The sequence below is a fragment of the Cyprinodon variegatus genome, unplaced genomic scaffold, assembly GCF_000732505.1.
Source record: "Cyprinodon variegatus isolate N-32 unplaced genomic scaffold, C_variegatus-1.0 Scaffold198, whole genome shotgun sequence".
NCBI lineage: Eukaryota > Metazoa > Chordata > Actinopteri > Cyprinodontiformes > Cyprinodontidae > Cyprinodon > Cyprinodon variegatus.
Window position 1 is genome coordinate 694,661 of NW_015150651.1, and position 17,129 is coordinate 711,789.

The window sequence follows — 17,129 nt, forward strand, 5'->3', positions numbered from 1 at the left end:
AAATGTGTCTTTAATATGTGTTTGCAAGTATTATGTTCTATATTCTAATAATCTTGTTTGTGCTGTTCTTCCCTTTGCTGTTGTACCACATAGATTGTCCGATGGAGGCTGTGTGATTTCTGATTAACTAAGCTTTGCTTATTCACAGTGAATTACTGAATACCTCGATAATGACCACAATAGACAATAAGTTCTGTGTTTTTCCCCACAACACCGGAGAAAACAGTAAACACTAAACACACTTTCAAATGTCCATTTTATTTTCTTGGAAGTGTTTTTATTTTTTATTGTGTTGTTATTTTTAGACTTAGACTACTTTTATTGTCATTTTGTATACACTGAGAGCTGTACTAAATTAAATTTCATTTTGTATAAACTCTGACAATAAATGAACAGCGGCTTAGCAGTGAAAAAGATTTCCCAGCATGACCCAGCATTTAACTTTAAGTTCCAGCGGGAGTCACATTGAAACATACTTCTGTAAGAGACACATAATGTTGGAATAAGTTAAAGAAAATCACCAAAAGATTATCTGAGCACATTTAAGTGAGCATTCACTTTAAAAAAAAAAATTATGTCTTCTTCTTCTAATAAAATCTGGTAGCTCATACATGCTATGCACTATTCCTGTAGGCCTCTAGTAAAACATTTGGAATAAACTTCCTGTCCTGACTGTGCAGGAAAGTGCATTGTGCACGCCTGTAGCCAGACCCCACTCATCTCCTAGCAGCACCTGCTTCTGTAGGTTCATTATGAGTCCATCGATGGAAATATTTCACTTTTTATAAAACTCTGCTAAAATATCTTGTCATTTATTTATCTAAAGTTCACATCATTTATTGAAAATTATTATGAACAACAGGCTGATGAGTTTTTAAACCAAAAGTTGTTTACTGTGCATTTTGCTACTAAACTTGAGAGAGATTTTAACTAAATCTCAGTTTAATGTTTAAAATGTTCAGCTCCCATTCGAGCCGTCAGTCTTTGGAGTTTGAATAAATGCTGTACAGAGTTAAAAAAAAAAAAGGTCAATATCCCTTTAGTCACTGTTTCCTCTGTGGCTGCAAACCTCTCAGTCCTCCACTCTGGCTTTTCTTTATTCTGCCCTAATTTTCCCCATAAAAGCTGTTTTGAAGCCTTTATGATTCTGCTGTTGTTGATTTTCAGTTTAGTTCAGAGGGGCAGGGCGCCGCCATGTTTAGAATCAATACTGAAAATGTTTACCAGACGTTGCTCCCTGCGGGAATAGTGATAAATCCCCGGACCTCAGCTTCCATTCCATTACAACAGTCAGGGCTCATTAATGTAAAAAAGCTTTAAACTAGAAAATACATTAAAACTTTACATTCCCTTGAGTTTTGAAATGAAATAATTTTATTTTTTTATTTTTATTTAATTTTTAAAATATCTGATTTAACCACCTTCTGGTTCGTAATGTGGAAAAATATGGCGCCTCTGGTTTGCTTTGGTCGCTCTGGCTAAAGGCTGATTCATTATCAGAAACCAGGTCATCTGCGTGTGTGTCGCAGTTAACGCAGATACGCCATCGCCCCTTTAACAAACAATCTGCTGCACCTCTCCAAAATTGTAGGTGACAGCAGACAGGAGGCCCCTGATTGGCCAAATCTACATCCGCTCTACACTATGCGTATTTCCTGTTTGGTACCCTACCGGCTTTTTTTATTTGTATGAACGCCATTGTGGAAAACGACTCATGAAGATAAACCAGCTAGAAGAGCGAGGTGTGCGAGAATGCTGGGACCCTTTTTCCACCTGGATTATTTTTCGCCCTCATGTCCCCTCATTGTCGGACAAACTTTCCTCTTGTGTTTTTCCACTTCTTCATCGCATCGCTCTAGATCCACAGCTAGTTCATGATTGTCCTTCTTGGTTGTGGCATGGAATAACATAGCGCAGAACATGCTACAAAATTGTGCATAAATTAAAAAAATATTTGCTTCATACCTGCGACAAGCTCACTGTGACAAACTGATGCGGGAGTATAACCAGCCCTTAACCCAACAAGGACTCTGGTTTTACTTTCTTTCTACTTCAAAATAAAAGTCCCAAACATATATTGAGGGTCCATCAGGAGCCCAGATAGCTGGAAGGTCCAGTAAGAGCAGCTGGACGGTGGGTCTCTGATGAGAAGCTTTGATACCTCAGTAAACACGGATGGACGACCCAAATCCAGCACAGGAAAGGCGGGTCGCATCCAGTCAGCTTTATTTGCTGAGCAGACGTCAGAACCAAGGGGGGCAGTTAATGGGCTGACTGGACAGCCAGACTGTAGTCAATCTCAGAAGGATCAGCAGCATTCTGGACAGAAGAAGCTGGAGTGAAACAGAGAAAGAAGCGTGACTGATGGCAGACAGGTGTAGAACTGACCCGACGGCGAGCGGCAGGACCAGACAGATGCTAGAAGATAAGCTGTAAAAGAATTGATTGAAACCGGAAAACTAAAACAAAGGTTTAAATAATTGCCTTTAAGATGAGGAAAAGCTGGAAGCAGACATGATTCTGTTTTTCTGGAATTTGTGACATTTTCTGCTGTTTACGTTCTGTCCTCTAATAATGTTGCAGCAATAAAGTTGAGATTTTGATGTGTTGAGAAACACAATGTTTGCCTACAAACACAGAGGCCTGAATCCACTGTTTCAGATCTGTGTCAGAGGGGAACTGGATCACATTCCAGAACCATCCTCAGGGAACGCCGCTAGGCTCGGCTCTGAACGCCCGGACCTTTTTCCTAGCAGGACTTCTAGTTTTCTAGGAAAGCAGACTTTGAGTAATGGTGCTGTTCACATGGGGAGTTGATCTTCAGCTCAAACTTCAGCAGCTGCTCAGACTGTAAATGGAAATATGGTTTCACTTAACATGCAGGCTGAAACTCCTGCCGCCAACAGAACCAAATACATCAAGAAAAATGATTCAGTTAAATCTACCAACAGACTGTTTATATGGAAAGTTAGAGAATGAATCTCTAACAATAGTTTTTTTTTATTTTTTAAGTAAAATGTTTTGGCAGTGAGAGCTCTGCATTGGATCAGTAACAAAACTTCTACGTAACTTAAACTTAGACAACTTTTATTGTCATTTTTTATAAACAGAGTGCATACTAAACGAAATTTAATTTTATACAGCTTTCATGACATTTCCATTTCTAAAAGTGCAGCAGTGATCAAATGTAAACAGTGTGGGAGAAAAAACATGGTGAAACCTCAACATACCTTTAATTTTGAGTTTATGCATTTATCCACGTTTTAATTGCAACAAATGCAGTTTGATCAGTTGTCTGTAATTAGAGCAGACTGGCTGGTCTGAACTAAACCCCTTAATGTCACTAAGAGATATCAGATAGTCTGAATGGGGGCAGAAATGTAGCAAATTGGTAGTACATAAAAGGGCTTTAATTCAAACATTTCAGATAAAAATAGATAATGAACCGTTTTATAAACTCATCAAGTTCAATAGCATATAATGGAATAGAATAGAATAGAAACTCCTATTATTGTCCCACAATAGGTAAATTCTTGTGTTTATAGCAGCAAAACGATTATATAAAAAAATGGTCACACAAATGTGGACCTTAGAAAAAATGAATAAGAATAACATAATAGTGAAGAGTTAAAAGATAAACAATAAATACTGTACTGTAAAGTGTTTTAACAATATAAAAACTGCACCTGAAGAATACATAAACATTATACAGCTAAGGACATTTTTACAGTGATGGATATTTGAAAATAGCAGCAACATCAGAGATGTGCAAAATGACTGCAGCATGTTATTCAACTGACTAAGGTAGAAGCTATGAAAAATCAGCATGAATGTAAAAACTTATTGCAGCTGCTGGGAGGAAAAATCTGTGATAACGCTCCCTGGTGCATTTAAGGTGCAGCAGTCTGTCACTGAAGGAGCTCTCCAGTTCTGAAACAGCTTCATGCATGGGGTGGGAAACATTATCCAACAGAGATGTTAATGGGTTCTATTAGAAGTATTAGTTATTTAAGTGGTTCCAGGGGGAGGGAGGGGGGCATTCAAATACATAAATAGCATAAATGACTCATCATAAGGCCGGACATCCACATTATGTTTTCCATCGTTGTACTCAGTTGCAGCTCAAACTGCAGGGTTTAAAAGTTCACAGCTCACGATGTTCTTCCACTGAACGGCCCGATGCTCTGATGCGATTTACCTGCTCACACTGTACGTCCAGAAACCATATGAAAGATGGCGCTGGTCAGACTCCTCAATCTGCTAGAAGAAGAAGAAGAACTCCCTGGTTTCACATGCTCAGTGCGTGAGGTTCTGGTAAATCGGCCTGTAGCCCTGCTTCAGCAACGCCTCAGGAGGGCTGACTGAATTTCCAACATGTTTGATTTTCCCCAGAACTTACGATTCCTGATTGGGAGGTGGTCGTTATAGGCTGATCGCCCCTCGTTACCACCTGTATAGTACATGACGCAGGACGCACCATGAGGATGAAACTCGGCCCGATCGAAAAATTCTCGCATGACTGCAGAATCTGCTCGAAAAGGGCAAAAACCCGTACAGCGTATGCCTGTGTATGTATAAACAAGCAGGCTGCTCGGTGGTGTGGTGGGTAGCACCACTGCCTCACAGCAAGAAGGTTCTGGGTTTGAGTCCCCGTTAAAACCAGGACCTTTCTGTTTAGTGTCTGAGTGGGTTTTCTCTGGCTTTCTCCCACAGTCCATAAACCTGCATGTTAGCCTGATTGAACATTCCAAATGACCCTTAGGGTACTGTGATAGGCCTCAGCCCCCCCCCACAACGTTTTTAGGAAATTATGTGGTTACGCTACTGGATGGATGGATTTTATAAACAGAAAATGAAAAGCAAAAAAAACATGAGGTCATCAGAAAAACTAGAGATTAACAGGAATGAAGGTCTAAGTCTGTTGATGAACAGATGGGCTCCAACTAGAAACTCACACTTCTGTTGGTCAGTTCTTCAAAAGCTTGTTTGGAGCTGTTTTTCATCTATTTACAATTTTTTTCCCCTTTTGTGGTGAAACGTCTAAAAAATAAGAAATTTTCTTCCATTCTATAAATATTATTTCCCACTCCTTTTTCTCCTTACAATAAGCACAAAAGGGTCACTTCAGAACATAACAGAAGCTGATCAAAACCTACAGAGAAACATTTTTTTTTTTTGTTTTCTGGAAGAGTAGTTTGTCAGATTTAAGCTAACTATGGACGAACATCAATCAGTCTTCAGCTTTCCTGAAGATCGAAACAAAATCATACAATCAACAGCTTCAGGAATACCATCAAATTTGATTTGAAATATGTTTTTGTGTCATGAATGCATCATTTCAGGAAAACCTTCTGTTTCAACTGCTAACATGCTAATTAGAATAGAAAACCTCTTTATTGTCTCACACTGAGGAAACTAGAGAGAAATTATAACTAAAGGATCACACTAGTAAAGACATTAAAAAGTGTTAAAAAGGGTTAGAAATAAATAATAAATAAATAATGAATCACCAAAATATTTAGCTGTGGACGTTTTTTACAGGAGGTGGATGTAAGAAACAGAAGAACTGCTTTGCTTGGTGTGGTATTGATTATCATGATGATTATGATGGCGGTGAATGGATCCATATAAAGGACATTGTTAGCAGTAATGCAGGTCAGTTTCCCTGCAGCCGATGGATCAGAGCTACGCGGCGGCTCAGTGAAGCCGGTCCGATCGGTTCAGTTTGGCTCCGTCTGTCCTCCGTTACATCAAAGCTCATCTACGTTAGGCTGTGGGAGTGTTGAAGGTTTAAGATAACAAAGTATCCAGTTAGAAAGAAAGCACTCATGTTTCCTAGATATCCTTATTTCCTTGTCAGAATTTATTGCTTCTTTTATTGCAAAAAATAAATAAAACTTTATTATCATTTGCTAATTAGAGCCCAGTCCTTTTATTGGTCCTATTGTCCCTACCTTGTGTTTCTGGCAAACTGTTGGTTCTGTGATAGCGCCTTATTGTTTTATAGAGATTAAAGCAGATATTTATGCTCCTCTCTGGCCTGAAGCGACTCCTGGTTTGAGTGTTTTAATCCAGCTGGAAGCAGCTTTATGCATTTAGACTCAGCGCTGTCTACTGGAAGGAACAGAATGTTCTGATGGTTTGGGCCACCGTCCGAACCCAGAACCACCTTCTGTAGATTTGTTCCTGTGTTTGTAACAGAGGCTCCTGCTGTTTTTCTGACCCTCCGTAAACAAAAAGTGTGCTGAAGGTCTCTGATTTCTGCTGAGTTATTAAAAGATGCTCCAGCTTCTGGCACATTTCTAGGCCAGGAGGGTCCTGCTGTTTACAAACACTCATTTGGATCAGAAGGATGTTTCCTTGCTAGATGTGCTGGATCTGCGATGCTGTTCCCTGAGAACCGGAGCTGCAATTGACTTCAGCTGTGAGGCGCAGCGTTCAAGTACCGCTGACATGAATAACGACCCTAACTTCTATTTAAATTACCACAAAGTCAGCAGGAGTGAGAGACGGTGCCAAAAAGCAACATGTATGGAGCTAATTTTGTTCCATTATTGTTGAAAACTAAGAGTATGTTTTGTGTATTAAAAATTAAGAGAAATGCAATCCACAAAAGGAAAGTTATTATTCAATTATTATTAGATTTATTTTTCATATTTTATTGAAAAAACAATACAGATTTTTATTTTTCCAATTAATTTTTATCAAAAAAATGTTTAAAAGATTTAATATTTAATAAGATATTGGTTTTATCACTGTTCTTGTTTTAGAAAAAGAAAAAAAAAAGTGAATTTTGCAAATAAAAAAAAAAACAAGAAAAACCAGAAAATGTTTCCAGATTACATCCTCCTATTGGTCCGCTGGACATTAGCAACATTTTCATTGGTCAAGCAGCTGAAGACACTGTGAAACACAATTTGAAAAAAAGTAAATAAATGAATAAATATTCCATAAAATAAACTTTTGAAAAAAAGAAATTCTAATTTGAAAAAAGAAGATTTGAAACGTTTTGAAATTTTACTCTCAAATCCTTTTTTTCAATTAAAACCTTTTTCAGGGTTTGATTTCTGCGTTGTGTTTTTTTTTTTTTTTCATTTCCATTTCTTTGCTTAGAATAATAATGGAACAAAATTCTCTCCTTATTTTCTAACTTTATTTCATTTCCATTCCTTTAGTTTTTCCTCTGTACAAAGCACAATACTCATAGTTTCACCATTGCCATGGCGATGAATGCTCTCTTTTTCAGAGGTTGTTGATTTGCTGTATTATTACATAGAAGGCCTGAAAAAGCTATCTACCTTTTGAGCATCTAGTCTTTTAATGACTTCCTGCCTGAACAAGCTGCTCCACTCCAGATGGACGTGGTGTCGGTGCGGCGAGCGGTAAAAGTAGAAGCGGCGAGCGCCACCAGCAGAAACTATAGAGGAAAACCAGAGTATATTTGCAATGAAATAAAGTTAGGAAACCAAACCAAAAAGTTTCGGAAGTTAAATTTTGAGCCTTAATGATCATGAGATCTCATAAACTTTTGTGTTTAAAAAAAAAAAAAAAAAAACGGCTCTGATGGTTGATTTTCTAAAAGCCACCACAGTGAGTTTTAGAAATAAAGCCCAAAGTCTGGTAGAAGTAAGGTCAAGCGAGTTAAAAAATGACTTTTTATTTTGGTGCAAAGGTTTAGATAATCCTCCGCTTATCGGCTCCTGGCTCGGTGTGGCCTGTCTGCCCTCATTTCCAGGACTGAGTATGAGGAGTTTTCCTTCTTTCTGATGACCACCCGACCTGATCTACTGCCTTTCATTGACCAGGAAAACCTTCTAACCTGTAAAATTAACAAACTCATCCTGACCCACATTGTTTGATAACTGCAATCAAACTGGAATGAATACCTTTGGGTTTGAGGCCATCAGTAACTGAATCATGTATTTCTATTGATTAAATGATTGCAGTGATTAAAGTGCAGCCTTTTATTCGGAAACACAAATGGTCTGTAGACCTCGCAGGCTGTGGCTCTGTGAGGTCGGCCTTCTGGGTGGATTAGGCTGTAAAGTCAATAGCAGGTGAGAGTCTGTGAATTTTATGAATGGTAGCTTGCTTTAGGTGATAGTGGGTTTTTTATAGCCAAGCAAACTGTAGAGTTTGGGAACAAACGGCTGTTTCTCAGGGTGGTAGGGAGAGTTGTGGCGAGGACGCCTTCCAGATGGCGCTGGAAGGGGGAACAGCGTTGCTTTCCCGACCACACTGTGGCCGTCCGGTTCTGCCGGATGATTTACGGAGGGATCAGTTGAACAAAGAAAGGGAGATGAAGTCCATTAACGAAGCTCTCAGTGCACAGTGACGCCAATCAGCATGAACATGCTAATGCCTGTGATGTAATCATTTCCTCTTTTCACAGGACTTTTTTCCTTCGGGGGAACCGAGGAGGAGGTGGGCAGCTGCTCCTTCCTAGGATTTTCCAGTAAAGCGCTGAGGCCAGGTGAGGGCGGATGGGACTTCCCAGACTTCAGAAAAGGCCCGGTTGGCAGAGGGAGTGAGTATGGACAACCTTTCAGAATTCGGCGGGCCGTGTCCATCCACCCTTAGGGAATGGGAGTGAGTATAAACCAAACGTCTCTGTGATCCACCTGTAGAACCATATGATCATGACTGAAGGGGTTTAGGTGCAAAGTTTATTTTGGGATTTAATATTTAAGGAAACAAGTTTACAGAAGTTTTCATTTGTTTTGGATCAGAACGAAGAACCAGTGAGAATTAAAGTCCCTTTAACTCAGAGCGACTCACCGCTGATTAATTCGCCTTTTCCACGTTTCTATTAGTGACCGTTACCTGGAGCTGATACTGTTTTTTTTACAGCTGAATCAATGAATCGATTATTGAAATAATCAACTAATTCAGTAATTATTGGATTAATCATTAACTAGAGTATAGAGACTGTAAAACATGCCTTTAGCTGACAGAGCAACCTACTTAGAGCAGGAATTATACCAAGATGATAAAAAAATATGTAAACATTTTGCATTTAACATGGAAAAAAAAAATAATCTGTCAATCTGCTTTATCCAGAACGCCTCAGTGGAAAAGTTTTAGTTTCACCTGATTTAATTTTACAAAAAGAGTTATTTAAGGAACCTTTGGCTATCTGATTATTAATCGATTAATCAAAAAAATAATCGAAAGATTGATAAGAAAAATAATTGTTAGTTGCAGCTCTAATATTTTTAGATCCTTTCTGTTTGTGGTTCAAAGTTGCACTGAAAACATCAGAGACCCACCGATCAGTTAGGGGGCGAAGTCACTATCCACAGCTTATTTTAATTACTGATATCTTCACACATTTAATCGTTTTTGCTGGGCTTATTTTGCATAGAAGCACCATTATAGCGAGCTAGCAGCAGTTTTAGCTTATCTTCACCTCTGTTTTAGCTTGTATTAATTAAACTGAATTGGACTGAACTGATAGATAAATCCCCAATGGAAAGGATGCATTAAGGTTTGAAAGAGTCCAGGATTCTGCTTAATTCAGATGGCCCCGCAGCATGACAGATCCTCCATCGTACTAAGCATTGTAACCAAAAGTCCTTACTGTAATGCACTCTTTCCCACTCAGACATCACAGGACGGGCTGAGTTTCAGAGCAGTTGGTGAGCATGGAGGCACGGAAAGCCCTTTAACTGAAGCACAACACTTATCCAAACAAAGAAAACATTTCAGAAATGGAAAATCTGATAAACTGAAATCCAGAAATTAAACTGCCATTATGCAGCAGTGTGGAGTTTGCTCAGGGGCCCAGAGTGGCAGTCTGTGGGAGTGGGGCTCAAACTCAGAACCTCATGATTCCAAGTGTAATGCCCTGACTACTAGGCCGCCACGCTACATTTCAAATTGTTCTTTTTCCGATTGATTTTTATAAATATAATTATTTTCGAAGAGCGTTTGCCAGATCACATTTCGGGGGTTGGGTTTTATTCTGAGGGTGGAGCAAAGATGCTTTCTGTTGGTCGGCTGGATGTTAGTAACATTATTACCGGTCTATAAGGAATGTTTGAATCGGGCTGTAAGTGAAGAAAATGTCATTCATTCAGTTTGCAGTTTAAAAAGAATGGAATTTTTAAAACTAAAAAACAATTTAAAAAAAATGTAATATGAAAAGATATTGAATAAAAAAAATATTTGGAAAAATAAAATCTAAGTAAACAGCAAAGCTCTTCTCAAAACCTGCTTTTGATCACAAAGTTTTTCAACGTTTCTTTTTTTTTATGACATTTTTTTCCTCAAATTTCCATTTTTCTTTTGCTATAGTTCTATAGTTCTGGTTGAGCTTTTGGTTCGGACATTTTTTTGGATGGCTGCGCTCTCATCTGACCCCCGTTAGACTTTAGAAAGCTCCACTTGTCTGTTGGATTAGGACGCAGCTGTTCTGTCAATGTAGGAGAAATATCTGAATGGCTGCTTTAAAGCTCCTGCTGTTGATGCTGTTCAGTCCTAGCACCACTGATTTTATTCTAGATTATTATTTTCCATCTTGGCACCGATTCATAAAATCCATTGGCTTGTTTTTTTTATGCTTTCTGGTGACTTTATGTTGCTGTGATAAATGAAAGATTCATCTCAAACCTTGTTGCTCGTCTTCACCAGGGATTGAAAAAATGTGGAGGGTTACTGAGCAGTTTTTATTCCAGATTACAGTTTGAGATTACAAACAAATTAGCTCTGTTACCAGATCAAGCTAACAGAGAAACTGGAGATTTTACCATTTCTCTCTGACCCTCATTTCACATTGTCTGCATCTTTCATCACTTTTTAAAGAATGATGTTTAATTATATTTATCTGGGTAACATTTTATTCTACTTCTAAATGTTGCTTGTTAAAAAGTCAGATATTCTATGATATCCATCAGCTTGACACCTTCTTCCTTGTGCTTTCAGTACCAACAGCTGTGTGGAGGACTTAATGGATGAAGATGAGAAGGACAAAGCAAAAAGGTCATCATCCTGCCTTACATTTGCTGTTAAACCTGTTTCTCTGGTTCCACTGATCATCCCAGTTTTATGGGAAAATCAACTTCTCAACCTCTGTATTGATCCAACGGCTCTAATATGAGACAATCGTCTGCTTAGAGGGACCAGAGGTGGTAACTAAGTCACATTAGGGTTCATTTACTCTTCAGGAAAATAAGAAACGACATTCAGAAAAAAGCAGGATTGTTCTGAGAAGGAAAAGTTAAAAATTCCTTCAGATTCCTGAATAAAGCCAAACTGTTGGAGCGTGACGACCGGATAATCTGAAGCAAATTATCTACACAGCTGTTCAAACACATGAAGAAGAAGTTAAACATTAGCACTGAAAGAAAACAAACCTGAAGCTGCCAGAAGCTTTTCACACTCAAAAAAAAGTACACAGTACCAAGAAAAATATGTAAATTATTTTATTCAAAAAGCCACATTATTAGAAAATATCATAAGAGGAACAATATATTTAAGAAATGTTATAATGACTGTGTTTTTTTATTGATATGTAGAATTGAATAACCGTTTCTGTGAAACGTTGTTAGAATTAATAGAGCTGAGGAAAGTCAGTTACATCGCTCTTATGCTGCCATTTCTTTCTTGCATCCTCTTTGTTCTGCAGAGCATCTCGCAACAAATCTGAAAAGAAAAGAAGAGACCAGTTCAATGTGCTCATCAAGGAGCTGTGCACGATGCTGCAGGGCCAGGGCCATCCGCGCAAGATGGACAAGTCCACCATCCTGCAGAGGACCATTGACTTCCTGCAGAAGCAGAAAGGTCTGCACATTCAGACACCTGTGGATCATTTCAGCCACTTTCTTAAGCTTCATCTCTGAGTCTGAGTCATCTTCCAATCTTTTGCAGACATCACTGCGCAGAACGAAGTCTGTGACGTGAAGCAGGACTGGAAGCCCTCATTACTCAGTAACGAAGAGTTCACTCAGCTCATGTTGGAGGTAAAGCTTATCAGGATGTTTGAATCTTTACAAATCCGTAATATTATGCTAAATTAACAGGAATGTAACATTGATTTGTTTGCTTCTCACAGGCCCTGGATGGTTTCCTGATTGCATTAACGACGGATGGAAACATCATCTATGTGTCTGACAGCGTGTCCTCTCTAATTGGACATTTACCGGTGAGTCGAAGTAGCCAGTTAGGTTTTAATCACCACTTAATATTATAAATATTGTGTCTGATTCTGTGTCTTAAATAAAAAAAAAAAAGATATTTAATTATTTTCTTTTAATCTGAATTAGAAAAAAGTTTTCCTGCTGAGTATTTTTGGTAATAATGGAGACAAACATATGGTAGACGGTGATAAATTAGTAAATAATTAGTAATAAACAGAAGAAAAAGTGTCATCTAAAGCTTTCGCTGAACGCAGAGAGGGGCGTTCAGGACTGAGGCCATATCAGGACTACAAGAGAAAACTCAGCTTTAAAAGAAAAATGACTCTTTTCAGGTAATCGTTAGTCGATGAATAAGATCATCGGCTTTAGATGAATTCATGAAGCCATAACTGGCATCCCAGGCATCATCCACTCAGGGACACAATGTGACTTATCCTGAAGGAGCACAGTGGAAACGAAGCTTTAAAAAAAAGGAATGAAGTGACTAAGGAACTCAGAGGTTTGTAGGTGGCTTTTAAAGAAGCCATTTTAATTTAGCCCTTAGAAGGACATCCGTCCTCCTGAAGCCGGCCCTGTCCATCCGCTGCCCTCTGCCCCGCTCTGATGCTCCCGCCTCCTCCTTCTCATTCTCTCTGTGATCCAGCTGTAGCACCTAGCCTCCCTGAACTGCCAGCGTCTCTGGCGCCATTTCTCAGCCTTTCACATTAAATGCAGCATCGTTACTCGTTCTGTAAAATCCAGGTCCGCCATGTTGATTTGAAACCGGCGTGCAGGAGGTCTAAAAGACCTGCAGCCCTACCAGGGATTTAAAAGGTGCGTTGTTCGGTCCACCTGATGGAGACGTCATCTCTCAATGTTTACTTGTTAAGTTTAAAGCTGTAAAAACCGTGTGATAAAGATGGCGTGTCTGAGAGGTTGGAGAAAAGCTAAACCCGTCTTCACTTAAAGCCCCAATGTTTTATGACCCTGAGATCCTGTGGATGAAAGTGTTCAGGTGGCAGTGAAGAGTCCTCACCACTTTATGAGCATCAGCTCATCTTTAACACACGTTTCTAGAACAATCAGTTCACAGCCGCCAGCAGTGCTCTGCACGGCATGTTTTTCACTCCGCATAGATGATCGATTTCAGTCGATCTCCAGAGACAGAGCTGTGTACAAAGCAGAGCTTTCAAATAATTTTAATTCAAAGGAAACAAGCAGAGCGGAACAACCTGACCCCAAGGGAAACGCTAATATTATGCTAACGGCTCGTTTTCTACCCTGGCAGCTGCAGCTCTCATCAAGATAGCTTTAGCTTCATAGCTGAGAGGAGCAGTTTAGCTTCTGTCACATGAGAAGGTTCCTGCTGCAGGAGGGGTTAACATCTTGGTCCAGAACCTTCATCTTCACCGATTAGGAGGTGGAAAACAAATGGACTACATCCACCAATCAAGGGTACACCGTATGTCCAAAGTATGTGGTCATCACAGCATCACATGTGCACAATGGAGCATTTCAAGGCCAATGTTTGTTAATCGGATCCAAGTGGTTTAAACTTTCTTTCTACAACCTAATGTAATAATTAGCTAAGTTAGACAGAGTCTCATGGCAGCAGAACCTCAGACCAAAACAGGAAGTCATTTATTTATCCCTCCTGAAATCATCATTTCTATATTCCTTCTCATTATCGAAGATACAGGTTTTTCTTTCCCACAGCAGTCTGAGGGGGGGATCAGTCTGGGTTACATATCAAGAGTTTTTCAAAACATAGAAGATAGAAGTCTACGCCGTTAATGTGGAGATGATCTGTTATTACAAGCTTTGGTTTCCTATTTATGGAAGGATAAACATATGGAGATAAATGTCCCCATACAGGTTAGAAATATTAAGATATTATTTTTGTCCATCTGGGAGTGGAAGTTATGATTTCTTGAGGTTTGCATCAGCTTTTCTGCAAATGTTTGTGTTTTCTCTGCATTTCCTCCAGAGATTCATGAAAAAAATATAAAATCTTCATCATTATTTAGTTTTTTGAATCCTAACTGACTGAAACTCATCGGCCTGTTTTTCTACCAGTCAGATATGGTGGACCAGAGCATCCTGAATTTCCTCCCAGAGCGGGAACACGGGGAGGTTTACAAGCTGCTATCATCCCACATGCTGATGTCTGACCCGGTTGCTGCTGATTTCCTTGACAGTGAGTGTCCTGCTTAGAGAGGCCTGGCTGCTCAGTACAAACACAGAACAACACTCGAGACGACTGCTTGGTTCAAGGCTCCTCTGATTAGTCTGCTCTATGATTAGACTTTTAGCTAATAATAGGAGGCAGCTTAGTATCATAGTTAAGACTTTAAATCACTGTTATGTTAACACATAATCCCTGGGAGGCCGAAGACGCTGACCTTAATCCTGGGTTTCTGACAGGAAGAGAGAAGAGGAAGTGTCTGCAGCCTTAAAACATTTCTAACAGCCTAAATCCATTCAGTTATTGGAAAATCATCTGGGGATGGAAGAGAGTTTTTTTTGTTTTAAAGGATTATGTAGACACCTCAAATTTGGGTTGTCATTTTAGATTCCTGGATTATTTCCACATGGAAGATTAAAAGTTCAGAAAATATTCCCAGATTGTTTTGGGTTAATATTTGGGTTAATAATTCAGTATTCATTTATACACTCATTTAATTAGCATCCGTGGTTCTATTTAAGAAAACCATTTACCTGTTTTTACCCTTAATAAAAGTATTTTTTATGCCTTTTATTTTGATCAGAGGCAGGTCGCACCTAAAAACTTTACTGAAGTAAACATACCAATACTTAAACAAATACAAGATTGGGGGAGTGGCGGCCTGTAGTTACAACATAGTGCTTGGAATCCAGAGGTTCTGAGTTTGAGCCCCACTCCCACAGACTGCCACTCTGGGTTCATGAGCAAGACCTTTAACCCACACTGCTCCCCGGGTGCCGCACAATGGCAGCCCTCTGCTCCCCAAAGGATGGGTTAAATGCAGAGGTAAATTTCTCCAATGTGAGATCAATAAAGTTTAATTATTATATAGAAAAGTACCTAAAAAAGTAGTTTTTAAAATGGCAGTTCCAGTATGAGTAGCTGTCGGAAGAAGAAAGTCTTTTCTAGGTTATGTAAAAAAATGAAAAAGCTGGTATATTAGAAAAGGACATCTGATATTTTCACCTGATCTCTAATCAGCTTACATTACTTGCAGCATTCAGAGGATCCAGAAATTTCAACAAGATTAGCAATATTTTTTATTAAAGTAAAATAGAAAAGTAATGTAAAGTAATGCTACTCTAAAAAGTTTTTGTTTTTTTTCTAAAATGTACTCAAGTAAATGTAAGTGGTCTCTAACAACCTGCGTCATATTTTATCCCTGTAGTGTCAAAAACAGTGTTTGGAATTTTCAGTAATGTGAAAACCGTAGTTAAATAATAAACTAAAGGCTTGAATGATTTGATGCATTACAGGAAAGATGACACTCTAACTACATTATGGAGCCAGAAAGGCTTGCCTTAACAAGGACTTACTCACTTTGAGCTTTTTCACATTTTGCGATGTTAGAAACACAAGCCTGATTATTTATGAATGGGATTTTATGTGAAAACTGTTGCTGCATTAGTTTTCATCCTCCCTGAGTTAATAATCTGTAGAAACTTTTTCTGATCCCAAAGGAGCTGAATCTCCAGATCTGAATGAATCCTCAGGTCCTTCAGGCCTTTAATCAGGAAAATGTCTGTTTTTTCAGGTGAGGCACATATTGAATTCTGCTGTCATCTTGCCAGAGGTAACATGGACCCCAAGGAGCCTCCTGTGTACGAATATGTCAAGTTTGTTGGAGATTTCAAGTTTCATAACAATGGTATGAATATTTCCTTAAAAAAAGATTTAAGAAAATGACAAATTTTATCACATTTAGAGAGAAAAGGGGTGACATAAAAAATATCTGTGCTGCCTGCCACACAGTGCCTACATCTTCTTGTAACGGGCATGAAGTGACGTTACCAAGAAGCCTGCAGTCGTCACTGGAGGAGCAGGTCTGCTTCATAGCCACCGTACGCTTAGTCACTCCACAGTTCCTGAAGGTGAGAACAGTTTGAGGCTCAGAATAAACCATTGGTTTCATCTGTCTGTTGTTAAGATGAATAATGAGCCAAGGCCAAGCTTTGATCCTCGCTGACGCCATCAGGTCTGCTCGTTCCTGCTGCTACTTGTTTTGAGGACATTGATCTAATTAATTCATCCAAGGAGGCCCCTGGTGCCAAACTCAAACACAAAATCAGAAATTTAGATCCAAAGAGGATTGCACTAAGTAAAATATGAAGCCTTACAGTTTCCTCGTCCTTACTTAAACTCTGATAGAGTTTAGTCTCCTTTAAGAGACAGGAATAAGATTCAGTCATTCGGTCCTGCAGGTTTAATTACAACCACTTTTTAAAACATTAGATCTATAGAACTATTCGGTGGGTGATGTGGTAAATGGTGAAGAATCAGAACATCCTAAAATTCTTCTAAGGTTCTCCCTAAAATGTTAATGCCCTGCTAACATCCTCTCGTTCAGCTAGCATTCTGGTAACGCTCTGCTAATGTTCTGCTAACATCCTTCTAGCATTCTGCTTACATTCTGCTAACCCTCTGCTAAAGTTCTGCCAACATTCTGCTGATGTTCTGCTAACATTCTGTTAATGTTCTGCTAAAGTTATGCTAACATTCTTTTAATGTTCTGCTAAAGTTCTGCTAACTTCCTTCCAGCGTTCTGCTAACATTCTGTTAACATTTAGTTAAGTTCTACTAACATTCCTCTAGCGTTCTGCTAATATTCTGCTAATGCTCTGCTAAAGTTCTGCTAATATTCTGTTAACGTTTTGCTAAAGTTCTACTAACATCCCTCTAGCATTCTGCTAATATTCTGCTATCGCCCTGCTAAAGTTCTGCTGACATCGTTCTAGCGTTCTGCTGACATTCTATTAACGTCCTACTAAAGTTCTGCTAACATCCTTTTA

At 39.0% G+C, this 17,129-nt stretch overlaps 1 protein-coding gene across 2 annotated transcripts in view; it reads left to right on the plus strand.

The window, feature by feature from the left end:
- The window catches only part of LOC107087869 (neuronal PAS domain-containing protein 2-like), a 40,578-nt gene that overhangs the window by 7,188 nt on the left and 16,261 nt on the right, over positions 1 to 17,129 (plus strand). For both annotated transcript variants that reach the window (XM_015379683.1, XM_015379682.1), the window contains exons 2-9: positions 8,393 to 8,589; positions 10,924 to 10,980; positions 11,627 to 11,781; positions 11,869 to 11,960; positions 12,053 to 12,142; positions 14,193 to 14,313; positions 15,875 to 15,988; positions 16,093 to 16,211. In XM_015379683.1, the coding sequence (XP_015235169.1) occupies positions 8,534 to 8,589; positions 10,924 to 10,980; positions 11,627 to 11,781; positions 11,869 to 11,960; positions 12,053 to 12,142; positions 14,193 to 14,313; positions 15,875 to 15,988; positions 16,093 to 16,211 (804 nt within the window). In that variant the 5' untranslated portion in view covers positions 8,393 to 8,533. The remainder of the gene's footprint in view (positions 1 to 8,392; positions 8,590 to 10,923; positions 10,981 to 11,626; positions 11,782 to 11,868; positions 11,961 to 12,052; positions 12,143 to 14,192; positions 14,314 to 15,874; positions 15,989 to 16,092; positions 16,212 to 17,129) is intronic.